A 27,396-nucleotide genomic window follows, 5' to 3' on the forward strand; every position below is an offset into this window, starting at 1 on the left:
CTCCTTAACTGAGGTACTTGGCTCGGACCTGGTCAAAGGAGAGAGATGTATTTTCAGGGTGCAGAGTAACTCACCTGTGACATCTGGCATTCCCAAAGATACCTCTTTTATCTTACTGTATACAGGTTTTAGGGTGAACTGATTCCTAACTTAAGCACCTCAGATAATTAGATACTTTAAAACGAGACTTTGAGATTTTTTTCAAATTACATGGCCCTTTTTTCTTTTTCTTTTCCTATGATTACTTACTTTTTTTTTTTTTCCAGTGCCCAGGTCTCAGACTCAGCAGCTTTTCTCCTTGCATGTGAATCTAAGCATGCACACGCAGGTCCATTGACATGTGTAGCCTGCTTTACTCACATAAGCCACTCATTTGGCCCCTGATTTGCCTCCCTGATTAAAATTCCTTTCCTCTATGTCATTCCCCTTCTCAGTGGTGCAATATGTGATGCCGAAATGCAGTTTCTTTGGCTAAAGCACAACCTGAGACACTGTGGTTTCATTTCCAGCAGAGGAAGGCCCTCCGCTACAGACAGATCTGTCATACTACTCCTACGAATATGACCCAGACCCCTATGTGTCGGAAGCTGACGTTTTTGAGATTGTGGCAGAACTGACAACAGTGAGCATGTTAAAAGAAGTGGACAAGATTCAGGAAGTAGTGACCACGGTAGAATGGTGAGCCAGAGAATCATAAATCTGGTTTGAGAGCCAACATATAATGTACTAACTCATGTTTTGGGTCAAATGTATTTAATTCCTCAAAAGGGGTATTCTTACAACTGACCTGCTAACCTCTGTAGCAAGGAATCACCAGGAACAAGATCTTGCTAGGGCAACATATAAAAGTCTTTGTGACCTGAATGTCTCCATCTCTAGCAGAATGAAAAGTGATCTTTTAAGCTTTTCTCTGCCCAGCCCCAGTGATGTTTCTCAAAGACATATAATGAGAAAGTGACTTTTCTTCATTATGTTCTCTCTTCAACAGAAATATATAATTTAAATAAACAGAAGAGGCTCAGAATCAACTCCTGTATGAGTTTATTCCTACAGATGACCTGCTGCAGAACAGAAACCGAATGATGACTACTTCCTGATGCACTCAGAACTGTAGGCTTTGCTGCCCCATGGGGGGGATCTGGAGCGCTAAGGGGGACACTCAGCATTATTTTTCTGTCAGTTTTCCTGCCTTTTGTGCATCCTCTTTGGAGTACTTCCAAGGATGGGAGACCAATATGCTGTGCCCTCTAGGTGAGAAAAATAGGGACTGGAATTCAAACCTATAGACCATTTCAAAGTGTTTTCTCTACTGTCAGGATACTGCAAATGCCATTTCCTAGCTACATTTAGAAGCTAAGTCCAGGCCTTGTGCTTAGCTGAACTGCTGTTTGAGGAAAGATGGCTGAGAAGTTTTCTCTCAAATTATAGTAATAAAAATCAGTGTGTTTTCCTAATTATGACCTAACAAGAGACTAATCATCTTCCGTAGTCCATAAGCCTACTGCACCCACACCGATGTCCCACAAAAGAAAAACTTCCCTAGTGGCTCCACGTTCAGGGATGTTGTTGGGAGGTATGTTCTACAAGAGAAAACTGAAATCCACTGTCAGGGCTGTAAGGCTTGACTTGTCCACCAGGTGACTGCAGGCTTCAGGTGGGGAGTTTGCCAGCCATAGCAGTGACAAGGACTAGGTGGGGGAGCCCTCTTCATGTTGCACTATGTGCTGATAAGGGCTGCGTGCAGCCTTCTCAGTCCCTTTCCTCCTTGTAACCCTGGCATGAAAATAAAGCTGACCCAAGGCACAGTCCTTTGAAATGCTTGCCTGACTTCACCTATTGCTTTTATTCTGCTCCCACAGGGGTCCCCATAGAGCAGTTGTTCTGGGTATGGTAATCTGTGCATCAGCCTTGGGTCTGCTGGCCAGTGTAAATCACTGGTGTCACAGAGGCTGGACTCCCTTAGACTGACCTGCTCCAAGCAATGTGGTAAAGCTAAAAACAAAAGCTTTGTGTTTCCAAAAGTGCAGGAGCCAAGATTTTTTGGTTTCCCTTCCTGCCTGGAGCACCATTGTTCTCTTTGGAGGAGTTACATGCAATTGCCTGTTGCAAAATAGTGTTAATAGTTTCATCTTCCCACTTCTATTGTTACCAGGACCCAGAATGGGGTGGAAACTCCTTCTGAGGGTGTTTATTGCGGAACAGAAACAGGAAAAATCCCAGCTCCATTCATTTTTAGGGCTTGTTTACACAGGAACCATGACAGGAATACATCCCAGTATAGACATTCCATTCCAGAATAAAGGCAATTTTATTCCAGAAAAATGTCCACATGGGGGAAAAAACAGGAGGTATCCCAGAAGCTGGACATAAGTAGTTTCTAGTCCTTTTTGTCTGGGGCCAGATATTTGCAGAATGTAGTTGACATGATGAAGGTCTGGGTCTTGAAGTTCCCAGAAATTTCAGAACTGCTTTGTGGGCAAGTTTCCAAGCCTTCCTTCGTGCCTGCTCTGAGCTCTCCTCCAGGATCTCAACATGGCTCCTGCCCATCTGTACCCACTGCTTCTCAGCAGAGGTTTTTGCCATGTCTCTTCAACGTGCATGAACAGACCACGTCCTCACTGTGTCCGCACAGCACAGCGGAAGCACTGGCGGCTGCATTCCTGCCTGGCAGGTAAATAAATGCCTTTAAACTAAATTCCATCTCCTGTAAGCAACTGGCCTGGCAGACACTGGCTATTGTGTACACACATGGGACTGAGTCAATATTTATCCCCTGGGTAAATAACAGACCTAGTGTGAGCTGTAGCAAGAGGGTTGTGTTTTGTTTTTTTTTCTTTTCTAAATATCAAAGCTGCACAATACAAATCCTGCTGTTTGCTGGTTCCAGCCTCAGCTGTTTAATGCTTTGAGTCTGGGACAATGAGACGTTTAGTCCCCCTGATAATGTCTGACTAGCTTCCCACAGAAGATGGGACCCATGTTCTGGATTCTTCAGCCTCCTGTCCTCTGTCCCTTTCTGGCTTCAGTTTCCTTGTCTCATCCATTGTATACTTCTGGATAAATATTTGAAGTCATTTTACATTGCTTGGTCCTCTCATAGATCCTTGGGCAGTCAGACAGCATCACCACTGGGGACAAAGAGATGAAGGTAGGGAGTTTCAGCAAAGTATTAAACCTGACTTTCCTCAAGCTCTGGTACATGTAATGTACTAATTCAAGATGCAGACATCTCCCCATTGCTGCCAGCTAAATAATTTCTCCTGGTGGTGCCAGCCCATCAATCACAGCCTTGTTCTGTGGGGGTCTCTGGTGCTAGTGCACTTGCCTGTTTGAGGCAGAGGAGTCTTGCTTCTGTGTGACAACCAGAAGAAAAGCCAGAGACACCTGGACCCTCAGAAGGCAAAGGCAGAGCAGCCTTAGCGTCCCTAAACAGAACAGGACAGTGCGTGTGAGGTAATGTGCCAGGGTTTCTGGAGCCTGACATCACCTTGAGTGCTTCTTCACAGCTTTGGCACTTTCAGGGAAATCAGTACCTCTGCTCTTAGCGGCTTCTGCCTCCCCCCCAGTCTTGCTGCACCAAACTAGCTCCTTTCTGTAGTTAAAACCAAGTAATTTTATTTAAGGAATTGAATAAAGGAACCTGCAATTACACAATTGTGGTTGCCTTTTCTCCCCTATCGCAGGAGTAAAGGAGGAGGTCTCTGCCCTCTTCACCACCACTGCTGTTGGTCTCTCTGTCTATAGCGTTCCCCTGTCCCAGATTTGTTGGTTCATGTTTCTTGTAATTTATTATCTAGGAAAAAAATTTTCCTAGATTGTTTTTTCCTCCATTCTACAAAATCCTACTTGGAATACAGAAACTCTTTAGGACTAGGTCCATGAGAACCACTGGACACAGCAGAGCCTTCTCGGACTCAGTGTTATCCAAAGGCTTTGGCCCAGTGCTGATTCTGAAACTTACCAGTCATAATCCATTCCTGGAGAACACAAGGACACCTCAGCACTGAAAACCCAGGCTCCAACTTTTTGAAGACCAGCCAGTCATAGTTTGGAGAAGGGATTGATTTTTTTATTTTTTTATTATTTTTTTTCCCCACCAAGGAAGAGACCAACTGGGTGGTGGGAAAGCCAGCAAGGACAGCAGACCTGCTGCAGCTTTGGACTTCGAATTCTTTTTTGGCTTAAAGATGTTTGCCTCCCTCTGTCAGAAAGATGCTTCTCCTTTCCTTTCTCTGATGGTCCCTCACTGCAAAAGAAGAGTGCCGGTGGGTTTGTAAGATACAGAGATTCCTACTTACATCAAGTTACATTACTGAATAGCTGCAGCAGTGCTAGTTATCAGTGGTTTTTTTGCTTGCAATACTTTCAATGAAATTAATATTTATATATTTGTACATTATGCAGAGTAATCATTACCATGGTATTTATTTTAAAGCAGTAGTTCCCTTGTTCTTTCTTGTCCAAGTGTTTCGGTCTTGCCTCTTTCCCTCCTCCTTAATCAGCCTCAGTAGAAAACAAATACCAGAAGAAGGTTCGGCTTGTTCGAAGAACGTCATTGAAACAAAAGCACTTGCTTTGCTGACATCAACTATTGACATTTAATGCACAATAACCTGGTTTTCATTGTTGTGAATAGATCATCTATTTAGAAAACCTCAGCTCACTTTGGGTTTTGAGGTTTGGGGTTTTTGTTTTTTGGTTTGTTTTTTTTTTTTTTTAGTACTTGCTATTTCTGCCTGAGCAGCCATAGCCCTGCCTACTCCAGGTCTCCCACAGTCAGTAGCTGGCACGTGCAGTACTGTGCCTGTAGGAGGTAAGCTCTAGTTTTTCACCCGCATTTCACCCCCACACATACATGTACATGTACATGCAAACCGTTCTATGAGCATTTTTGGTTTGTTCACACAAATCTTAGCACGTCTGAATCCAGAAAAGGGTTTGTTTTAGATTCTGATAAATATTTTATTAAAAACTGATTTTAAGACAATCTTGTCTGCCTCTCCTTATTCACATTATAGGCTGTAAGGTTGTTTGACCATAGGTTGTGGTGAGGACAGAAGTCACATCTCTACCAGTAAAATTAAAGAATTCAGGAACTCTAAGGAGGTTTGTCGCTCATTTTCTACCTTGCTGCTTACCGGGCTATGCCTTAGTTGTGGCTGAGAGAGGAGCTGGCTGCGTGTTGTCAAATTTGCAACAAGTTCCAAGAAGCAACAAGCTTGGTCACCTGTTTCATAAGAGACAGCTCTTGACTGTGTGCGATGCATACAAAGTAAGCATAGAGTTCTAGAGCAAGGGTTTTCTCAATTCCTTGTTTCATATTTCCCTTCAAAAGACAGAATAATTAAAAAAAAAAAATCCACTAATACAATCTTTGCCCCAAAGAAATTATGGATGCCCAGGGTCATATGCAAAAATAGGGATTAGTGAATGGGATGGTTACACTTGTTACCGCCACTGGGCTGACATTACTATGGTGTTGCTTAGAAATCAAGCCACGAATGTATTTGTTAGAAAAGCCAGTGCTTTACATTTTCTTGACAGAGTATTTTAGTTCAGGAGAGTACCTTTCACATAGATACCTCCTACTACTTTTGAAATGTTTAGAAACTTGGTGTTGCAAGGGCTTGTTCTTTTCCAGTTTTAGGTGAAGGGAATGTGCATTCAAGGACAGCAAGCAAGTCAGTAGCAAAAAAAGCAATAGAACACAAATAGCAATCACTCTGCAAGATGCGTTAGCAAAACTAGACCTAGGGGTGTTGGGAAGAGCATCCCTGGCAATGTATGACCAGGTGAGAAGTTGCATGCAGTGTCCCAGTAACAGATCTACGCATGTTCAGCACTCCACATCTTGCCTGGGCTCCACACCTCTCGAGGAATGCCGTGGTCCACGTTTACTCAGTTTTAGCTATACAGACTTGGGGGATCCCAGCGTTGTCTTCATCGAGTCCCAATGTATATTGTGAACCTTGGGAGCAGGGAGCTGGCGTGGAGGCTTACACCAGTGAATCTTTGGAACTTTTTTGAGGGAGTGTTTCCTTGGAGGTTTTTAGGGACGTGGTGTTTTGTTTTCTGTGACTGAAGAATCTCCTTCTCACCTTATCCCTGAAGTCTTCAGAAACGTAGTAGTAGACAAAGGGATCAGCACAGCTGTTAAAGGTACTGACGGCCAGGCTCACCATGTATGTGATATACAGGTTGCCATACAGCTTGGAGTTATAGCTGGAGTAATGAACAAGGAGGAGAACGTTGCTGGGTGTATAGAGGGCCACAAGTGTGAATAGCACAAGAGCTGTGAGCTTCATAGAGTAGGAGTACCGCTTCCCACTGTCCAGGAGGGTTCGCAATACTGAGCAGTAGCTGAACAGCATCACTACCAGAGGAGCAAGGAAAGCAGAGGCGATCAGGCAGATGAAGTAGTAGAAGTAATACCCGTCATCCTCGTGCCTGGGGAGAACATCGTGGCAGAGAGTGATGTCTGCTCCGTACAGGGGATACGACTGCTGCTGCAGAGTCAGGGGCAGGGTGAGGACGGCAGCACAGAGCCAGATGGCAGCACAGGTGCAGGCAGCAAAGGCAGGGGTGCGGAAGGAACGTGAAAAGAAAGGATGTACCACAGCCAGATACCGGTCAACGCTGATGCACGTGAGCAGCAGCACTGAGCAGTACATGTTCCCGTAGAAGAAAGCTGTGGTGAGCCGGCACAGGCCTTCCCCAAAGGGCCAGTTGTTCCCCAGGAAATAGTAGAAAATCTTGAAAGGCAGCACCAACACGAGCAGCAGATCTGCTGCAGCCAAGTTCATCAGAAAGACAGTGGAGGTCAGCTTCTCAGCCCTGGTGGCCAGGACCCACAGGGCCAACCCGTTGGAAGGCAGCCCCACCAGGAACACAAGGGTGTAGAGGCAAGGGATGATCCGCACTGTGACCACGCTGCCCAGCTGAGAGCGTGTGGCCTGGTGTATCAACAGGTACGTGATGTTGTTTATCATTGCCTTTTCCCCAGGAATGGCTCGGGGACACGGTGTGATCTCTGGTGTCGTTACCTGCTCGTTGGTGCTGTTCTGAGAGTAATCTGTCAGATAAAGGCAGCCTGTTACTTGCTGTTTGAGCAGTTACCCCTGTACTTTGCAGAGCAGACTCCATACATAACGCTTACCCCAAAGGGTTTTGCGTTTTATGTTGAGTTTCCTAGAAGTGGGAGTAGTCTGTAAAATGCCGTTGTGTGATGAGCAGGAAGAGCTGGCTAACAGAATTAGGTGAGCAGGGGTAACCATCAGCAACCTTACTGAAAATGTACACGATTCTTCTGTTGTGTGGTTTCCTACAGCTCACAAACGATTGCTGTGTTGTACAACTATCGGCAGGCCTGGGAAACCAGAGAGCAATTCCTCTGCCCAGCTCTCAAAAGAATCCTAACATCTGGGGCCACTCCAGGGTGAAGTCATGGCTGTGAGAGTCAAGCTTTTAGATAAAGATTTTGGTTTCAAGTGCTCTCGGTTTTACTTCTCTAATTTTTCTTTCTAATTTCTTCCACCCCAGTTTCATTCTCTTCCATATCACCTTCTATCGCATCCTGCTTCAGCTAGAGCATGCACGAAGCTCAATCAGAATGTGCTCCTGTGTGATAGCTTTAAAAACTGAGTTTTCAGGGATCTTATAAAGGTACCAAGTATCCAGTACTTTAAGAAGCAGCAATTTTTCACCCAAAGATACATACTCACCATCGTAGTCTGGAGAGGCCAGGCAGAGTCCCCAAAAGGCACAGCACAGCACAAGCCTGGGTGACAGCCATCCCCTCCTGAGGGTCTCCATTGTGGTGCAGGACCCAACAGTGCACCACTGTGCTCCGAGCTGTGTGGGAAAGGCAGTGTTGGTGACCCTGCTTACACATTTCCTTCTGTTAGTCCTTAACTCACGGAAGCACCAGGCTCATCCCGTGAAGGATTGGGGGGGGCAGGGGGCCTGTCACGACATGCATAAGTGTGCAGAGGCTTAGCTCCAGCGTCAGACACTGGACTGGGAGGGGCATGTGTATCCAGATCCACACTATAGCTGGGCTGTACTTCATCATCAGAGCTAGACAATGGCTTGAGTGCCTCATTTGGGCCTCCTTCCTGCTCCAGAATATTCCTGGAAATAACAAAAGTGGTCAGATTTGGTGCAGTCTGAATTTGGTTAGAGTGTAAACTGAACTTCTGACCTCCTTTGTCAAACATCCTTCCACCCAAGAGAGACCCAAGTGGCTCTTTGTGAGAGTCGAGGTCTTTCCCCACACCCTGGTTCAAAATGCTTTCTGGTAGTGCAGATTGAGAAGATACCATCCGCTCACAGAAATGTAAAGGAAGCAATCCAGAGAAACCTCCCCTCATCCCAGGGGTTACTCAGGGCTCTTGCAGCCTCTTGTTGGGGCAGTTAAGGAGTTTTAGTGTCTGCCTTGCAGTCTCCAGATCCGGCTGGGCCTTTCAGAGTTCTCTTGTTTCTTTATTTCTGCTCCTGCTTCCCAGCTAAACAGAGGACAAAGCTCCTGCACCTTCCTCCTTGGATCTCACTGCAGAGGTTGACTGAAAGTCCTGCGGGTTTGAGCTATTTGCGTTTGAAGCACTCAGCACTAGCGCCAGCCTGGAGTGCCATAACACACAAACGATACGTGGTGAAGTCTCACGGCTTGACGGAGACACTGTGCTTCTGCTGATAAACTAGCGGGAAGAGGGAGAGCAGCTCCATCCAGCAGGAAAGGGGCCTGACAAGGCTGGGCAGGAAGTCTCTGCTGTTGGGTAGATAATGGTGAACTTCAGTCACTCTTGTCGAAGAAAAGTTTTTTCAGAGATGTGCAGTTTCCACCCAGTAAATCCCCAAGAGGGCTGAGCACTCTGAGCTAATAGCTTGGAGCAGCAGCAGGCTGCTGCCACGTACCTGCTGGTTGTACGGAAAGGACAACTCACATAATGGCAGATATTACCTGAACCTCTAAGACCCTTTGCTGCTTGGCTCCCCCCACCCCCCCCCCAACTCCTGGAGAGCCTAAGGCCCTTCCATGCTCTGCCTTGCTGGGCAAGTCCCAAATCCTCTCCCATTGCTTGTGTAAGAGCCCCAGCGTGACCACTTCCCCGTGGTCATCAAGTGGGTCTGCCAGTGGGGCAGGAGGTCATGGCTTGAGAGGTTGCTGGATTTTAGGCTTTTGCTCTCCAGTCCCCTGCCTGGCTCTGCAAGGGAGTAAAGGCAGAAGCTGGAGTCCAGGCAGTAGGAACTGTAAAATTTGGTTTGGCAACCCGAGAAGCAGTTCTTTTCTTTCTCCTCGGCTTATGAATGGTCTCTTCTGTGAAGGTTGCAAATCTGAGCCTGGCTGCTATTTGATCAGATTCTTCTATTCCAAGGAGAAAATGATCCTATTTCCTTTGCTTTCACCATATTCCCACATCCTTGTGCCGAGCGTGTCGAGAGGTGGAGTTCCACTGGCAAGGACAAGGGAAGATGCAATGTTAGATGTTTTGCTTTTGTGATTCTCTCAGGATTTATGAACCATTACAGAATGACTCATGTGGCCACATATTTTCCATGCCTCAACCAGGATCCCTTCCATGCTCTGTATGCAGAAAAATTAGACATAATCAGGTTCAGATAGTGTGCAAATTGCAGCCCTGCTTCCTATGGCCAGGTCTCTGGAGCGGAGCAGAGAGAGGTTACTCATTGCTGTATCCTTCATTTTTCAGATGCTGTGTGATCTTTAGTGACTGCTTCAGATGCAGAACAGCTTGCTTGAAAATTCTGATGCCAGAGGTTTGTCACAGCTTGTTAACATCTCTTTGTGTGATCCCTGCCCTGTGGGGTAACAATTTGGTTTTAAAGTAATTCATTGTGCAATAGCTCATCTGCTGGGAGAAGGCACTCTTTTATTCCATGGCTCCAAATCCAGAAGATGATGTAATGCTGGAAAACAGGCTAGGGCTTGTATAGCTCAGAGGGAGGGTACAAACACCACCTGGCCTGTCCCATGCATCTTTCAGGCTTGGAAGAGCAAACTGTCATAGGCAAACAACGGGGCTTGCTATTTCTGCTCTGTTCCAGCAGCTCTGGAGAGTTCTTCAGCTGCAAGCCAGCAGGTGTAAGGACAGAAATCTTAGAGCCTAGTGAAATCTTAATACCTGCCCCAGGCTGAACGTGCATTTGCGATGCAGACACAAGACAGCTGACTGCGGAGGCAGCAGCTCTGCCTTAGCGCCAGCAGCATGAAGCATTTCCATGAGTGTCAGCACAACCTCACATTTTCCATGAATGCAATGCTGGCCCTGCCTTTCCCAGCCACTGGGTCCACAAGCATCTGAGCCCTCTCAGCACCACAGAAAACTTCCACTGACTATTGAAACAGAAGTGATGGTCCTTGGACGCAGGATTACACACACACACACCCCCACACACACCCAGATTTGTCTTTGCAGGTTCTGGCACATAGAAGAGGCCTTTGTGCCTTGGGCACTCTTCCCTGACTTTGCCATCACACCAGCTCCCCTTCCTCTCACTTTGTCAGGTCTCTCAGCATCACCCTGAGACTCTCCACAGCTCCAGGGAATCTCCCTCCCTGCCTCTCGTCTCTTCCACTTGTTCCACAATTCTCCTGTTCCGCTGGGATCCCACCCTTGGGATCCCTTTTCCCTTGGTTGTGCCCCACCTTTTGTGCTCGCATTCTCCTCACCACTTGTAAGCCTTATGCTGGTGTAATACTTCAGGGGAGACAGGGGTTTTTTTTTAGAACTACTCTTCTGCTTGTTCGCAGTTTTCACTTCAGAGTGCAGGAAGTCCAGAGGAAGCCGTTTTTTCAGGAGTATTAGAAGCTTGTTAGTATCACTACAACTCACTAGATGTTCTGGACTAGCTTCAGGACTAGTCCTGATCCTTTCTCAGCAAGATCGTGACACTGGGCTACCTTGCCTGATACAGACATCATCTCTTTTCAACACTGGGGCTCAGATGATTCTGTTTCGATTCTTCCTTTAGCACAGGTATGGTTTATTATTGCTGGACTTTAATTTAGTCTTTAATTTTGATGAGTGGAAGGTGGAGTGTACCTCTAGTTTCATTGAGGTTGAGTTAGTTCTAATCCAGAGGAATGGCTAAAGCTGAAGAAAAACTCAACGCATGCTTACACATGTACCTCTAGACTACATCTCACCAGTTCGCAGCCCCAACTTTCTCTCTGTGCATCACTGTGATATGGAAACATGTAAAAAAAAAAAAAAAAAGTCCTGAAATATGAAATACTGAATTCAGGTACTCCCTTTAGCAATTCTTAATTTAATTTAGAAAACCATTCATTGTTAGTCCATCCTGCAAACCTGAAGGATATTTTTAAGCTGTCTGTCATTGCCACAGCTGTCCACTTGCTGAGATCTCCAACCGCTCTTGGGTGATGTCAGATCTGGCTGTCCCTCGAGCACAAGGAATGTCCTCTTTGTGAGAAGTCCAAGATCTCTGCGAGAAGACTTGCGTAAAGCGGACTGTGTCCTCCAAGATGCCACTACCATCATTTTAATCAAATTATCCCATGCAATTTACACATCAGAGGATTGCTATTAGAACACCACTTCGGTTCCCTGTGAGCAAGTCATACGCTGCACAGAAAGCAGAGTTGCCTTTTGTTATGGCAACGGAAGTGTTGAGAGTGATGTAAAGGAAACTCCTATCAGATCTGGGTCACATCACTACAGCTTAATTTGCAAAATCTACACATTCATTTGTTATGCGGAGCTCACAGGGACCACAGTTAAACATGTTATTACCCAGGAATTTGGGGAGGTTGAGGGAAAGGCGGGTGGAGGGTTATTTTCATGGTTGCAGTTGAATTGTCTTAACCTGTAGCAGATGTGCTTACAGATTTCGGAACTGGAATCAGTCACTTTTCTTCAACGTCTGCTGAATTTAGCGTGCGAGTATGTGAGGGCCAGGCCTGGACTGTATTTTTGCACCACACCTCTCATGGCAAAGGTGCTGCTAGAAATATACCAATCTGCAAAAAGATATGCTTTGCTGGCTCTACACCATGTTTTCCTTTGAAATCTATCTCTGCACAGAGCAACCAGCAACCCACCATCTCCACGCTCTCATCCAGTTGTGGCCCTTTGCTCCAAGACGTCTTGGCAGCGCACACGTAAGTTCGGAGCCACAGGCACAATCTTCCTGCCTGGGATCTCCTACTGCACGCTGCTTGCAGGAAACTTACTTCCTTTTTTCCTTAGCTAGTGCGCTAGCCCACATACGCTTATTGTGCACTAACTTCTCGGCATGGGGAAGGTTAAAGATTTGCTGCCATCTAAATCATGGTATCCTGCAGCCTGTGCTGCAACTGCTTGAAGGGAAGTTCAACTTTTCAATTGCATTTTTCTATCATTTAAAATTCAGTTTCAGGTGCAAGACAATCAATTCTGGGGATTGTCAGAAAGTTTAAATTAATTTAAAACAAATTTAAAACACTGAGAGCTGCAGACTTTTAAAATCAATATTTTATTTTACCTGAATGTGCAAATAAATATTAAAAAAACTACATTCAAAGAGCTGGCAAAGCAAGTACAAGCCCAAAAGCAAAGATCCTTCAAAAAAAATGGAAGAACAAACTCTTGAATGAAGGTCGTGCTAGAAGATACGCAGCGGTCAAGCTTAAACTCTCAGCCATTAGCAAGCCACTCTCAATCCTGCACTGCCTGCTTATTCCATTCATGTCATGTGCTACTATCAGTTTTGAGACAATAGCACCGTAAAGGGCGAAAGTCTTAATCTGTTCAGGTTATAAATTAAGGTTTACAAAATAAGGATGCTTAAAAATACCTGAAGTACACTTAAAAATGGGGCGGTGGAACAGGACGGTGCACAGGCATGTTACCTTCCTCCACCCTGGTACACTTGGAATCAAATTCATTTGAAGCCACAAGTCGCAACCTGTTTTCTAGTAAACATTTTTCTGTATCATAAAACCATAAAATTTGGCACAGTTGTCATCTCCACTGGAAGACAGCAGAGAGCCGAATAGGACTGAGGTGTATTCTGTTGAGCTGTCTGGAAGCAAAAGGGAGATACTGAGCTACGTGGTCAGTGTCTTTTATCACTTACTGCAACAAGAGCAGGGGAAGAACCTTCAGATCATTTCAGTAACCAAAACCAAAACTTAACAGAGACCCAGACAACGAGAACATGAGTTCTTGATGAAAAGTCCTCTGCTGGTAGCGGTTGTGCAAGTGGCCATGAATGCCAGAGACTGGCCTCCCTCCTTCCCTCCTACAGATTATTTTGCAAAAAAAAAAAAAAAAAAAAGACAAAGAGTCAGTACAGTGTTCTATTAAACGTACCCCAAAGGCCAATTTTTCTACTGCCAAGTGAGACAATTGCAAAACCAAATGTTGTACAGTGGAAATAACCCAGGACAAATCCTACAGGCTGCTACTTAGGTCTGGCAGAAATTATAACCTAAAAATCAAAGCCACAAAAAAATATCAGGGTGGTGGGGTTATTCCCCCAAAAGCCAGGAAAAAGTTGGAAGCAGAGCTGAAAGGAGGCTGGACCTGCCTCGAGACATGATGTTTGTAATACACCCCATGGACAGTGTGCTGGCCCTCGGCCCCTGAAAAAACAAGAGCAAAGTGACAGTGGGCTTGCAGGACAGACACAAATTTTCTTGATTTTTCAATAGATTAAGTCACACAATTGACGTAGTGTTCTGCATGGTTCGGAGTAGGTTTTTTTGCTAGGTTTCATTTCAAAAAAGCTTAAAGTACAGACGGTTCGGTGGAAAAGCTTGTCTACGATGGTTGTGGCTGGATCTAACAGTGCCCATTACAGATTTCCATGTGTCACTTCAAATACAGCATCTGTGCTGACCCAGCAGAAACAGCGCAGTATCTGGGGCAAACCTTGGATCCAGTGCAAACACTGTGCTGCAAGAGCTCCATCTACTGATGTTATTTAAGTGGTACAACCCAGCAGAACCACGGAGTCCAGGCATGCAGAAGGAAAGCCAAGCTTCGCCTGAGAACACAGTCTCCAGAGGCTGCCAATCAACATGCAAAATACAATTTAAAAAAAAAAAAAAAAATAGGCCAGACCTCGCAATGCATATTCCACCCCACGCGCACGCTCCAAGCAGCTCCAGATCTGAGAAGGCAGAGTCTGCAGCAGGTCGTAAGTTCACAAAGCAACAACACGGGATCCGGTGCATGCCTGCAGAGGGGTAGCTGTGGGCCTAGGCTGTCTTGCGCCGCAAAAATGCTCTCTTGCCTAGCACTGCAGCTCAGGGTTTCTTCCCCTTAGTTCACACTCCAAAATACTTCGTGGATGAGGGAGAGTTTGAGCGTTTAGTACGCCGTTCACTCTTCTCTCGGTTTTGGCATTTTTCTCACCAGAGCACCAGTAACAAATACTGCATTCACTGCCTTATTAGTACGTGAAGATAATGAAGCAGCCCGTAGCAGGGCCAGCAATCTGTGCCAGGTGCTCTCAGCCCCACTGGCACTCAGATGTTACACTGAAGAGTTCTGCAGGCTCCAAGACGACATAAATTCAGGAAGATAGGCAACACGAAACCCTTCAAAGTGGAAGCAACTGCCAGCATCTGCTCAAACACCAGCCCAGCTCCATCTCCGATGAAGCCACTAGTGGTAGTTCGCCCAGAACCTGACCCCCTCACTCAGCCTTCCGGTATTGGCTGGTCAGCAGCGGCCTAAAGCTAGGAAACTACTAAAAAGTGTATGGCAATGCCGAGAGCCCTCTTCCCGTAAAGCTTTTAGAAGCCTCTTCACGATGGCTGGAGGATTACACTGCAAGGAGACAAGTCTATGCCATATGGAAAATACATCATAATCCAAAGTAAAATGCTGTTTGGATAAATATTATTAATACATACATTGCATTCCCACCAATATTCTCAGAGTAAATGTGTTTCACCAGCAATGCTCCTGCTTGTCTTGGTCCCAAGAACAAGTCTCTGCTCACGGCGAAGCTGGACGGCGACTGTACTGAACTCTGTATCTATTCACCGGGACCCCATGGACATTCACCGTCTCACAAGTTGTTTTACAGGGCACCATCTCCTCATCTTCATCTCCCATTAGCCAGTCTTGAACTACATCGACGGCCTCCATGGTCACATTCTCTTCTAGCCACCTGTTGTGCCACTCTTCAAACTGCTGGTGGTGCTTTAGCAGCACCATTGGCTGTACCTGAAAGCAGGACAGTAAAGATCACTGAGAGGTTTCTGGGGGAGAAGCCAAACCTTTGCCTCTGTGTGCATCTGAGATGTGCATGCTTTACAACACAACAGAAACAGTAAAGCAGGAAACCTCATACCTGCATTTAAAGATCTCTATTTCTTAATGTTTGCCACTCCCCCTTAAAATTTGCATGGTAAAGTAAAGGCTGCTAACCTAAACCAAAGTACAGAGCATTTACCAGCTCTCCTCCACGTTTCATCTAACACAGAGTAGTAACTTCTGGGTGTAGTTTGCAGGAATTCAGCCACAAGACTTCTTATCAGTACCTGTCTTTTGGCTCACATCCTCAACCTCTGCTACTGCCTGAGCTGCAGAGAGAGTAATAGGAGATGCACCTGCTTGGCTCGGCAGAGAGCTCCCCGCCTGTACATGTAATCCTCCGAGTTCATGATGAACATCATCTTGTGGGTGTTGAGCTTGAACCGGCAGTCCACGTTGCAGGCACTTTCCACCCCGATCAGCCTCTTCCAGGAGCTCTTCACTTCGCTACGCAGAGCTCTCACTTGCTTACATTGCCACTTGCGAAACTTTTTTAGGTTTCTAGAACAAAATGAGGCTTAGGAAGCATGTGTCACACTTGGTTACCCGTTCTCTTGAGCTAGCAGAGCAGACAGCACAAGTATGAAATTTGTATTGCCACATTTAGTTTTCAGACTTTCTCCATTCCACTGACAAATATTTAGTGAAACGGGAACAAATTAGACCGCAAATTCCTCCAGAAGGGACTGCTTAGACAGTCCCACTCCATTCTAAACACAGTTTCATAAACAAACCTCAATGCAGCGGTCACGATTTTTTTCTTCAGCATTCTTAGGCAATGCATTGGACTACAGCAGCCCCTTTGGACCTCAAAGGTGAGTGCACGTCCCTAGAGTTGCTTGTACGGCACATCACCTAAAATCACTGCCACATACGCAGAGGAAGCAGTACCAACTGCTGCAGGTATGACTCAGGAAAGGGAACATGCTTACCTTTGCAAAAAGACCGGTTTCAATAAGAAGCCATCATTCTGGTTGTTCGGAGCTCCTTCTACCCCAACATACTGCTCCATGTAGTTAGCCAGGTGCTACCCAAGAGAGATCAATTTCAAGTCAGATTTCGCTCTCATCAAGACAAACATCACTGCAAAAAAAAGTTTATTTCCAAGCTGCTTTTTCTGAAGCTGCTGGTATCTCACTCAACTCCAAGCTGATTTACGTTGAAACTCTTTTGCTAACATACCCGTTTCTGTCAGTGACCACAGCCCCACATGTAATCTTCCCACCTCCCAGGTAAACTTCTCCTCCTGGGAAAGCCTCACATTTGGGAACAAGAAAGCGGGAAAGCGTTCTTAGACATCCGCTTTGTCTGTGGTACAGCAGACCACATGGTCACTGTGATATTACCTGGACTTCCACGGGATCTTCTGTCTGGGTTTCTTCCGTATCCAGAAGCTCAATGGTCATGATAACCTGTCCTTTCCGCTGAAGAAACATTACCTGTAATAAAGTTACAGGCACAAGACATTGGCCACATGGTATCACAATAAAATGCTGTATATTCACAAGTCATTTGGACAACAAATAGGAGCTAGGAAAGGAGTAAGCAGCAGGGCTTTTCAGGGAGCCAGTATGCCACTTCACTGGCTACGCTGTGGTTTTGGTGCCTTCTCTCCGCATTGCTCAGGAGCTTCCAAACCCATTTCTCCCACATAAAGTGTCACTTTATGAAGTTCCCTGGCAGCAAGTTCTTACCTTGAAACAGTTCTCATCCGCCATACAACGTTCAGCCTTCCACTGATAGCTGGTCTCCTTTGCTGCCCGGACACATCTAGAGGATAAGTTACCTCCAGCGGCACCTCGCTTCCTTTCGTTCAAGTAGAGCTCAACAACTTTCAGGCAGATGTCATCACTCACTAGGTGGTGAAGCTTCCATTAAAAAAGGGGTGATTCAGTCAGCAAGTCTGGGCCAAGAGTTAACTAATAAAGTGCTATGAAAGGAGCACAAAACTCAGCACAGCATCACACCACAGACAAAGCAGCAAAGTTTTAACTCCAGAGACTTCACACATTTCGCTCTCTTTTTCATTACTTTGCAACAAAAGGAACAGAAGAGTGAGGGGCTGATGCGCCTTAACTGTAACAAAACTACAACTAGAAGACAGATTTGAGTAAAAAGGACTGGACTACTATTTTTTTTTTTTTGCCTTAGATGTATTTTGGGAATGGCAGAACTTTGAAAAGACTGGAACTCCAAAAATGTTGGAAAAGGCCAGAAAGAAACAAATCCCCTAAGGCGGTGCCTGTACTGAAGCTAAACTATCTCACTGAACTTCTGTTAGAGTGTTTCCCCACATACAGAACTTTTCTATGAATTTGCTTTAAGTTTAGCAAGTCCTTGCATTACGGGCTACTGTCTATAGAAGGGAGATGTGCAACCCCCAAACAAACAGCACAGCCATCAAATTAGTTACCTGGCGGACAATATTCTGCACCAGTTTGTCCATAGTAAAGCCAATATAGGCATGGATAGTGAACATCTCCCTCAGAGTGTCCTCGTACTGCGTTGGGTCAATATTTCCATCCAGCAGACTCCTCACCATATCCAGGAAGGCAGGGTAGTACTCCTCCAGTTCCACCTCACCTGGGTAAGGGAAAAGTGCAGTCACTTAGTGCACGTAAGAGGTAGAGTGAACTCAAGAGACAGAAGGGACAGCAGTGCTTAAGAACCGTGACATCCTGTACTGAGAACACGCCTGCAGACAGACAAGTCTCTGTAAGGAGACAGTTTTAGCTCACACACTTCTGTGACTGCCTTGTGCAGTTCACTATTGTGGAGCCATTTACATTTTAAATCAAAGTTACAGATTAATACAACGAGACACTTCAGAACATCTGACAACAGTGGGCTTGCATGAAGTCTCCATGACCTACGCATGAGAGTCCTCAGAAGATAAATTACAAGCTAGCTATCCTGTTAAATTAGCTGTATGCACAAATCACAAATAGAGCGGAGGTTCGTAACTCTACAGCCTTGCCTGCTAGTCTCGGATACTCAGATATACACAACTGAGCACTAGTGACCAGAGTGTTAAGAATGGACTATGCCCCGGATTATTCTTACTTGGTTGCTTCAGTCTTAGTTCCATGGCTGGATCATTGGTTTTTTCTTTTCTTCCCTCACAAAGGAGTTTCTCTCTCTCTTTTTCAGTCCGATATTCAAGAAGCTGCTTCTGAGCTTGACGATAAATCTTTAGGAGCCTTGAGCACAGAGTCTGGTGAAGGCGGAGGAAGAAATACCAATTATTATTGACAAAGAATAGACTGTAAACATCATCCAGAGTGTTGTGGGGCTCAGCAGCTGTAACATCACAGAAGGTTGTTTTTGCCTCCAAAGGACTGCTTGGAGGCCCAGGCACATGTTTTTTCCGTAGCTCAGGAGTATCCAGGTTCTGCCCCTGATGGTTTTCTCTGTCCTCATCTGTTGATTCTTCAGAAATACTGTGCTCAGGGGGCTGAGAGAAAAACAGCTCAGGTATGAAGTGATGCACTATCTGCCGGATGGTTGCTTGATCCTCCTTTTGGATAGTAGGCTGTCTTTTTACATAATAGCTGATAAGAGATGCTGCATCTTCCAAAATCTGCTTATCTTCATAGATAAAGATAAGATGAGGCTCATTTGTGGACGAACTTCTCCCCTCTGAGTGCTGCTCCTGATGCTGTAATCAAGAGACAAATAGATAAAGATCCTTCCAATCCATGCTCAAGAGCCATTCCTGCCAGAAGAAATAAGCCAGTGTTAACGCTCTGCTTGGGACAGTTGTTTTCGACTGAGAACTCTTCAGAGCACTACCACTTCAACAAGGTCCCAGGTGCTACGTAAACATCTAGATAATACTATAAATGACAGACACACGGGAAGAGTTATTTACTAGCATACGCACCTCATCATAGACACTCTCAATTTCGTTCAGCAAGCTCTTGGAGCGCAAAGCTTTGGTGTCATTTTGTTTGAAGTTGACGGCCTGGTGGTCGAGGGACTTCAGGTAGGCTTTCTCATACTGCTCCCGCCAAATTTTGTTGAAGCCCTGCTGGGCCTCCCGCCATTCCTCCTCTTTCGCTTTCAATCTGCGTAAACGTATAATCTCTCTCAGTTCAAAAAGACAACGACAGAAATACACACAAAGCATTTTAAAGGTAGCCAACTGTGATGCACCAAAAACTTTTCAGTGTTCCTGGAAGTAATAAATAAGTAAACACCACCACTGAAGAGGAGTGATCTTTTGAAACAACATCTACAGAAAACAGTTGTTTAAAAATGCTCAGGAGGAAGTCTAGAAATCCGCAATGGTTTTCAGCACCTTAACGTTCTCCCTAGAGCTCCTCTCACAGAATCTTTCAGCTTTGCAAAGAGTTTCTGGGGTTTATTTTGGGGAGTTTTATGTGTTGTTTTTTTTAAGATAACTGAAGTACTCACAACCACCTACCAGAAATACAGTGAAATATACTGGACTTAAAACTCAAAAATAGTTCACTTCCAAATCTAACCAAAAATTGTGGGTTTGCTTTAAGCACAGTCTGAGAAGTTTCAATACAGAAAGAAGTATTTTCAATAAGCAGCTGAAATATTTTTAGAAAGAAACATCTTCAATAACCTACTGAAGTATTTTTAGGTATTTCTAAGAATCTGCTAAAACATTTGTCACTTTAACAAAAAACTACTTTCTTTCCTATTTCTGTCCTGCACGAAAATCTAAGTAAGTGAAAACCGAGTCACTTACTTTTGGAAAAAAACAAGCTTTACAATCCTGTATCAGTTTCTTAAAGATCCCAGGTGAGCACAGGAGAACAGGAATTACCTCTTAAGAACAACAGGAACTGCAGTAACTGGGTTTTTCTTAAGACTTTCAATGATCTCTGGTGCTTTATCACCATAGATGCGATAGATGGCCCTGCGCTGGATCACTTCTGATGTGCCTCCCAAGCAATCATCCAGTCGAAATTTTTCCTGATCCTCTTGAGTCAGTCGTGACAGTTTTTTCTGCACGCTCTCCAGCACACGTATTGTGGCTAAATTGGTCTCCAAGACAACATCCAACTGTTAAGAGTTCACAAAAGACAGACTGTAAGAACAGGCAGAGCAGGAAAATGGAGACCAGGTTTGTGGCATGCGTTCCAGTCCCGCTGGGTGGAGCTAAGAAGCATCAGCAAGGTTTCTTACAGGAAAATAAACCTCCGCCAGTTCTCCCAAAGGTAACATGCTTTTTAGAACTGGACTCATGCCTAGAAAGAACTATTAGACTCCAAGCAAGTGGAAAACACCAAAATCTAGCTCAAACCAGTGAGCACTATGAGAACTTTCAGTAATTGGACACCAATTAATTCAGTCAAAATCCTCATAGCTAGAAGTTTTGATTTCTGAGGAGGCAGACAGGCGGAAAGGAAGCTCAGTAGCATAGGTACCTCAAACCGCTCATCTTCACAGCGGTGCAACTGCTCCTCATAAGGAGTCTTCTTGGAGCTGACAAAAGTGGAGTCCTCAGACCAGGATGGAAATGAAACCCAGGTATCATTTAACACCTGCAAGAGTGCAAAGACATGACATTGAACAGTCTTATAAACCTAGAGCTGTTCTAATGGGGTCTGATACTTCTCCCTTTTATTTTTGCACAGTTCGCCCCTGAGTTTCTATTGGAAGTTGCAGACCTACTTCACAAGTCACTGTCATGAACTGCTCCTCAGATCAGAGGTCTGTGCGGTACTGTGCCAGGGCCCTGCTCAGAAAACTCCAAAGCACCTTCACCATCATGTCACAAAGCAGAGATCACTCTGCCGTAACCAGCAACTGTAAGTAAAGGCGACAGAGTTGCCAACAACAGGGAGAGGTGGGAGCACCTATGCTGCACAAGTCTGTTCTCACTCAGAACAGGGCTTAAGACACTGGCTTACTGTCCTCTTTCAGGAGAAAAATTGTTTCTAAAGGCCATACTAGTCCACTGCTAGAAAATTAATTTTAGGCTATTTAATATTCTTTTCTGTCTATAGGATAAATTTGTGTATGCACACAGACTCAAAAGATACTCAAGTGAAAGATGCAATTCAAGATGGGTTTAGATAAAATTAGTAAAATGCATGCGGATACTCCTATTTCAATAAATTGGATGCATAACTGATGTGAGATTAAAGGTGGCTACTCAGCATTAAAGAGGGGAATCTACATGCAGAAGCTGTAGCACTAACAACTTCAACTTCTCTAAGTGCAATGTGCGTTCAGGGATTGAGTAGGTGGATCCCAAAGTACCTCCTTGCAAATGGCTGTTCTTCCACTGCACTTTGGCTGCTGATAGGTTTTGGGGAGAGCCCGGTAACTCGATCCTATGCGTTTGCAGGAAGCGTAATCAATTTCCCGACTCATTCCATCCCCAGATCGGTCACTCAGTGGAGAAGCAAATGAAAGCTCTTTCACACCAAGAAAAGACTTGAACTGTGCAAAGAGTTCTGGAAATTTCCTTCAAAAACACAAGTAAGAGTATTTTGTTATTCCACTCTGATGGTTTTAGGGTGGCTAATATGTGTCATAAAAGTGAGGGAGAAAATCTAAACTCACTTAGCATTGCAGTGAGAAATCTTTCACCAACGTTTTACCTCTGTTATCATTCTCTCTGAATTACTTTAGGTTTTTTTGACTTAAGGCAGGAAAAGGATTTCCCTTCACAGCTTCAGGAATACACCCCTTAACTGACTGAGGAGTCACTGATCCTTGCCCTCTCCTCTTGGAAGCCAAACAGCACGAGAGGCTCTCGTCAGAGCTAGAACTATTTCTCCTTCCACAGCTCTGCCCTGAGATTTCATGTTTATTCCTGTATTGTATTTTGAGAGATAGGAACAGGGAGATTGAAGAGAGATCACCCTCCAGAAATCATGAGATTCTCTGTCCCCAGTGATTTAGTAACTTACCCTAAAAACGGTGTAACGAGCTGGAGCAACTCAGAGCCAGAGACCAACTCCTGGTTGAAGAGAGCAATGCAACGGAGAAAATTTTCGTAGACTTCCTGACTCTTTAGCACTCTACGCACCTAAAGCACAGTTTGGAGAGAAATGATTGGATCGCTTCAACTCCAGTTTTATTTAGTTCATATTCTAAGTAAACTGAACCATGGGTACAGTGACAAACCTCTGCCTGCATACTAACATAAAAGAGAATATGCACAAAAATGCCCAGTTTCAAGCAATAATCTAGTAACTACAGATGGTAGCATGAGGAAACGTCACTGAAAAATAGACAAAGGCATGTCTGTAAGAGACAAGCATTCAGGAAAACATTAATTATCAGTTTCTATTCATCTTCCAAACCCACTTGTTTTCTCTTTTCTTGGTTTGTCTTTCTCTAACCCATGAAAAGTCAGGCAATTGCTAACTGCTGGCACACAGATTGCACAGAAAACGAAGTAATAACCACACCAATGGCTAAAAAATAAGTCCACAGAATGTGAGAGCAGGCCAAATACTGACCTTGTCAAAGAAGGAAAACTCTTGCAGTGTTCCGTATTTTCCCACTGTCGCTACTGACAGATCTTTGGTACCTCGCAGTTTCATTTTCTTCTGTTAAAAGAACAAGCAGTTATATTTAAAGTGTTGTGACTCAAATGCTATCAAATTCCACTTCACTGACATATAACAGCTCTCTGCAAAAGCTGAAACTCCCTATTTCCGAAACAGTGATCTACCATTGCTGTGTCAAGCCCTCCACACCAATCTCTATCAAATCACTCCCAGCTAAGAAGAAGATACAACAAAAAACAGGATCACTTCAGAAAGAATTCCAAAGAAAGATTCCTTTGTAGAAGCAATAAATTCTCCCTTTCCAGGGCCAATACTTAGTACAGAAGGTCTCGACATTTAGTATTCGAGATGTTACTGCACACATATAAACATACTTTAAAAATTCCCTTTTTCTACAGTAATTCTTATTTTTAAGATAGCTTGTAAATTTTGTTTCTCCTACCTAACACCTACATGCCTCAAAGATGTTACTCATTACAACTTTAAGCAATTATCTAAACACAACGAGTAATATCAGGTTATTCTAAGTTTTTACTTGCTAAAAGATACCTTTGCTGGGCCAGAAACAGGACGCAACAGCAGTGGTCTGGATCGCTTTTTGCTGTGTTCCATGTTCTTCTCATGCTCGGTTTTTTGGACACTGTTCACTTCACATGGTCCGTTTCCTGTGAACTGAAGTAAATAAATGATGATTTAGATGTTCTCTTCTCGACTGGCACAAATACAGAATCCTATCTATCTGAACAGGACGCAGAGCATGTAGTTAAGTCACCTGTTCTGCGAAATTTCAAATAACAAAGAGGAGCAAAGTTCATCTACTTGCTGTATGTTTTTCCATAATGTTTTGCATTCCTAAAGCTTATTTATGTATTTGACACACAAACAGAGAGTATTCAATATTCTGCCTTGTTCTAAGCACACACGTACCAAAGACCTTTTAGCCTCTGGGAGGAACTGTCCAAACTCAGAAAGCAGATCCTCCTGTCCCCTGAACAGATTTGCTACTTCAGTAAACACTTCTTCCTCTGACATGCCTCGAAAGGGTCGGCCTTTAGTGTTCAGCTGTTCTTTCTAAAAAAGATACGCACAGATGTTAAACAGAATCAAAACCATACCTCACTAGGCAAGAAAACTCATCAACTCAGCCAAAAACCTCACGCTACACGAACTTGAAATAACTATCAGAGAGCCCAAGGTTCTTACCGTGCATCTTTTCCCTGAGAATATCACTAAAGTGACTGAAGGTTGGCAAGATATGACCCCTTTACACCTCACAGCCTGGAAAGTTCTACAATTTCCACACTTTTGCCATTTCAGGTGAATATCTATGAGGTGCTTGTTGGACAAAGGCTAGTGGTTGGGAACTGTATAAGTCTGTTCAATAGGCAGACATTTCATTTGGCAACAACTACTGTGCAAACCCACAATCTCTTATGTGGAAGACTTTTTACCTGGTAAGTATGAAGAATTTCTAAAAAGGATCTGTAAATTTCTGGATGGTCAAGGAAACGTGTTTTGATCTTATTCACGTAACTGATAGCATTATTGAACTCCACAGAATCGGACTCCAAAGGAATTTGGGATTTATCTTCTTTGTATGGAAGCTGTTGCCTAAACTCCTCGGAGCAGTCACTGTGATTGTGCGAATTCTCCTGGGAGTAATGCAGCAGCAGCCCGCTGCCAGGGAGAGCGCTGGGAACAGGCTCGGAGGGCACCTAGTGGCATAAGACACACAAGACAGCGACTTGTACAGAAACATAGGTACACGTTCAACAACAATCCAGCATCAGGATGTTCAAGCTGTTTAGCTAAAAAAGATTACCACATGAAGAAGAAAGAAAGAAGATTTAATTAGCCAGTTAATTTCCCTACCTAGTCTATTAACACCATCAGTTAAAAATATCCCCTAAGTTGTATCTGGCTTACGAACAATCTAACTCGTTACCGCTTTGGACTGTCACTGCATTATCCACTACACTTTTGAGAGGGTGGACCAAACAACACGCACTGCAGTTTCTGTTACCACTGTTTCATTTCAGAGGAACTGTCAGTTTTAAGAAACACATTAAAACATCAGGCTCTTAAAGATGCTAAATTTCTAAGCAACAGAGAGATCTAAGAGAACTGAGATCTAAAAGATATTTACTGCTACTAATTAAACCACAAGTTTATCAGTATAATTCAGGTAATAGCTGTTTCAGCCTCCACGACCACACAACAACAAGAAAAAAGAAGCAGAGGCCAGTATGTATCCATCTGTATTACATCAGACATCTTTCATTGCGAGATGTTAGCAATTGCAGGGCAATACCTGAGGTGTATTTCTTGCCTATTGCCTAAACACATTTCCCAGTTTCTCAGCGGGAGACTGGAAATGCGATTCTTCCAGGATCTCTTTTTGAAATTTGTCACTACACGCACCACATGCCGAGAATAAACGTGTCAAGCCAATTACAATTTCAGTTTTCAAATGTGACTGAAGTATTTGGAGTTGAAGTGGCACTTCATGCAGGAATATCATTCTTGTGTAAGCTAAACTAACAACTGGCTTGAAAATAAATATTTAAATTTATATTATACCCATTGTCACAGACTTTGAAAACCATGTAAAAACTTTAGCAACATGCAAGACACGTAAATCTACATGGCTTAAACTGTGCAAGAGATGTGTATAGCGACATATGTAACAGAATTTATTTAGAGAATATGAGCTCTATCACCTACCTGACTATTCAAAGGTGACTGTATACTTAACTTCCCATTCTTTGGAATTTCTATCCTGTAGCCCAGAGGGAGGAAAGCATTGAATCCTACAATGAGGTCGGGATGCTCATGGAAAAGCTGTGAAACACGTCGGATTACTCCAGGTGTGTCAATGCTAAAAATCGAGAAGAGTTCGTTACTTGTACCCAAATCAGAAACAGAAGTTAAGCCTAGCAAATTACAGAGGTATGTGAAGCATCTGGCTTCTTAGAGGTGCATTTTTTTAACAAGCAAGTTTGGGAATCTCAGTCCCTAGAAATTAGCCCAAGATAATGACTGCCATCCACTACAGCCTCATACTGGGAGGCATGAGTGTGCAGGTTACCCCAAACAGGTGAGACAGCCATCACCTCTAGGGCTGGCAGACCACAGAGAGGCTCTGCACTCAAACTTCTTTGCTTATTTTCAAGATCTGCTTTTCAGAGTGGGGAGTAAAAATAGATCTGTCTTTCCCCATGGATTTTGTCTCTGGAAAATGATGGGAAGATGGAGACCCTCCACCTCCAGTGTCTAGGGATTGCACTAATGGGGGACAGGCCAGCAAGGCGGCCTGTGTGTCTGCGGAGGCGGAAAGATTGTGTGAAGGCTGGGGGACCCCACAGAGGCAGAGACACCCCTGCAAAGGCTGAGGAGTTCCCCAGGAGTTACCTCTGGCTCTTGAACTCTTTCATGATCTCCAGGAAGCCGTTGTAGGTGGCAGGGTCACTGCCAAAGCGGATCTTCACCTGGTCCAGGTAGGAGAGTGCATCTTCCACCTGTGGGGCAAGAACGTGGGTGAGGCCCAGGAAGGGGGAACAGGCCCTGGGGCACCCCACGGGCACTGAAGGAGGTGGGAACAGGCCCCGGGGGGAGCCCCACAGCACCGGGGAAGGGGGAGTGACCCAGGGAGGGGCACAGGGTACCAGCCGAGGAGGCCCTGAGGAAGGCAGGCCCTGGTGGGGAAGGTGCGCCTCACAGTGCTGCAGGAGGTTGGCAGGGCACAGAGGGGGCACGGTACTGGGGAGAGGGGAACAGGCCCCCGGGGAGGATGACCGCGGTACCGGAGAAGAACGATCGGGCTGCGTAAGAAGCGCGCGCTACAGCGGAGGGGGGAACAGGCCCGGGGGGACCTCACGGACCGGGGAAGGTGGGTGGGGATGCCCCCCGGCACCAGGGGGAGAAGGCCCCGGGGCACCCCCACGGTACCGGCGGGGGGGACAGGCGCCGAGGGCGGAGGGGGCCAAGACCCGGGGGGTCGAGGGCGGCGGGGAGCGGCCCTTCGCGGGGGAGGGGAGGGGAGGGGAGGGGAGGGGGGCAAGGAGGAAATCACAGCGGGCCTGGCCGCCGGGGCGGTCACCGCACTCACATGCACCGGCAGCTTCTCCTGCGCCGCGGCCCGGCCGCCGCCACCGCCCCACCGTGGGGCGCTGCCCCCCCGGCCGCCGCCGCCGCCCCCCGCCGCCATGTTGGGAGTCAGGCAGCAGCGCGCCCCCCGTCAGCGCGTGCGGAGCGTCTGCGTCAGCGCGCACGGCGCCGCCGGCCGGCCGGCCCGCCCGTCCGTCCGCCCGCCCGTACGCCCGCGCGCCACGGCCTGGCCCGGCCCGGCCCGGCCCGGCGCGGCGCGGCGCGGAGCGGAGCCTTCGCGGCCGCCGTCGGTGTCAGCCCGAGGCGCGCCCTGCTTCCGGCCGTTCAACCGCCATGGCGGGAGCCGCTCCCTAGGCGGCTGCTTGGCGGCTGCGGGAGCGGCGCAGCCCGGGCCCCGGCCCCCTGAGCGGCCTGAAGGAGCGGAGGGGATCACTGGGGATCCGGCGCCGGCGGGGTGAGCGCGCACCGGGCTGGTGGTGCTGGGGCTGGAGCCGGGC

At 45.7% G+C, this 27,396-nt stretch overlaps 3 protein-coding genes across 7 annotated transcripts in view; 1 reads left to right on the forward strand and 2 right to left on the reverse strand.

Moving 5' to 3' along the window:
• CPAMD8 (C3 and PZP like alpha-2-macroglobulin domain containing 8) overlaps positions 1 to 4,922 on the forward strand; it is a 56,839-nt gene extending 51,917 nt beyond the window's left edge. For 2 of the 5 annotated variants that reach the window (XM_054805737.1, XM_054805738.1), the window contains exons 42-43: positions 510 to 678; positions 989 to 4,921. In XM_054805737.1, the coding sequence (XP_054661712.1) occupies positions 510 to 678; position 989 (170 nt within the window). In that variant the 3' untranslated portion in view covers positions 990 to 4,921. Of the gene's footprint in view, positions 1 to 509; positions 679 to 988 lie in introns of all 5 variants that reach the window. The other 3 variants (XR_008574301.1, XM_054805739.1, XM_054805741.1) reach the window with 3 other exon arrangements.
• Positions 4,923 to 5,403: 481 nt separating this feature from the next.
• On the reverse strand, positions 5,404 to 7,843 carry F2RL3 (F2R like thrombin or trypsin receptor 3). Its single transcript, XM_054805744.1, has 2 exons — positions 7,722 to 7,843; positions 5,404 to 7,072 (listed from the first exon to the last, which is right to left on the reverse strand). The coding sequence occupies exons 1-2, from the start codon at positions 7,810 to 7,812 to the stop codon at positions 5,997 to 5,999; spliced, it is 1,167 nt and encodes a 388-aa protein (XP_054661719.1). The 5' UTR covers positions 7,813 to 7,843; the 3' UTR covers positions 5,404 to 5,996.
• A 4,633-nt stretch (positions 7,844 to 12,476) lies between these two features.
• Positions 12,477 to 27,161, reverse strand: SIN3B (SIN3 transcription regulator family member B). Its single transcript, XM_054805743.1, has 19 exons — positions 26,901 to 27,161; positions 26,204 to 26,310; positions 25,517 to 25,670; positions 24,244 to 24,507; positions 23,720 to 23,863; positions 23,342 to 23,464; positions 22,742 to 22,831; positions 22,187 to 22,305; positions 21,531 to 21,738; positions 20,693 to 20,809; positions 20,089 to 20,327; positions 19,174 to 19,357; positions 18,354 to 18,948; positions 17,704 to 17,873; positions 16,985 to 17,158; positions 16,637 to 16,729; positions 16,223 to 16,317; positions 15,587 to 15,791; positions 12,477 to 15,200 (listed from the first exon to the last, which is right to left on the reverse strand). The coding sequence occupies exons 1-19, from the start codon at positions 26,997 to 26,999 to the stop codon at positions 14,970 to 14,972; spliced, it is 3,411 nt and encodes a 1,136-aa protein (XP_054661718.1). The 5' UTR covers positions 27,000 to 27,161; the 3' UTR covers positions 12,477 to 14,969.
• Positions 27,162 to 27,396: the final 235 nt, after the last annotated feature.

The sequence above is a fragment of the Grus americana genome, chromosome 28, assembly GCF_028858705.1.
Source record: "Grus americana isolate bGruAme1 chromosome 28, bGruAme1.mat, whole genome shotgun sequence".
Taxonomy (NCBI): Eukaryota; Metazoa; Chordata; class Aves; order Gruiformes; family Gruidae; genus Grus; species Grus americana.

What these genes read in the sequence shown, in the direction of transcription:
- F2RL3 (XM_054805744.1), bottom strand. Translation starts at nt 7,812, where the DNA reads ATGGAGACCCTCAGGAGGGGATGGCTGTCACCCAGGCTTGTGCTGTGC. An exon ending in GGCCTCTCCAGACTACGATG is followed by an intron (nt 7,073 to 7,721) that starts GTGAGTATGTAT and finishes TTTATCTGACAG; the next exon opens with ATTACTCTCAGAACAGCACC.
- SIN3B (XM_054805743.1), bottom strand. Translation starts at nt 26,999, where the DNA reads ATGGCGGCGGGGGGCGGCGGCGGCGGCCGGGGGGGCAGCGCCCCACGG. An exon ending in CAGAGGCTAAAAGGTCTTTG is followed by an intron (nt 23,465 to 23,719) that starts GTACGTGTGTGC and finishes TATTTACTTCAG; the next exon opens with TTCACAGGAAACGGACCATG. An exon ending in AAACCGGTCTTTTTGCAAAG is followed by an intron (nt 15,792 to 16,222) that starts GTAAGCATGTTC and finishes ATTTTGTTCTAG; the next exon opens with AAACCTAAAAAAGTTTCGCA.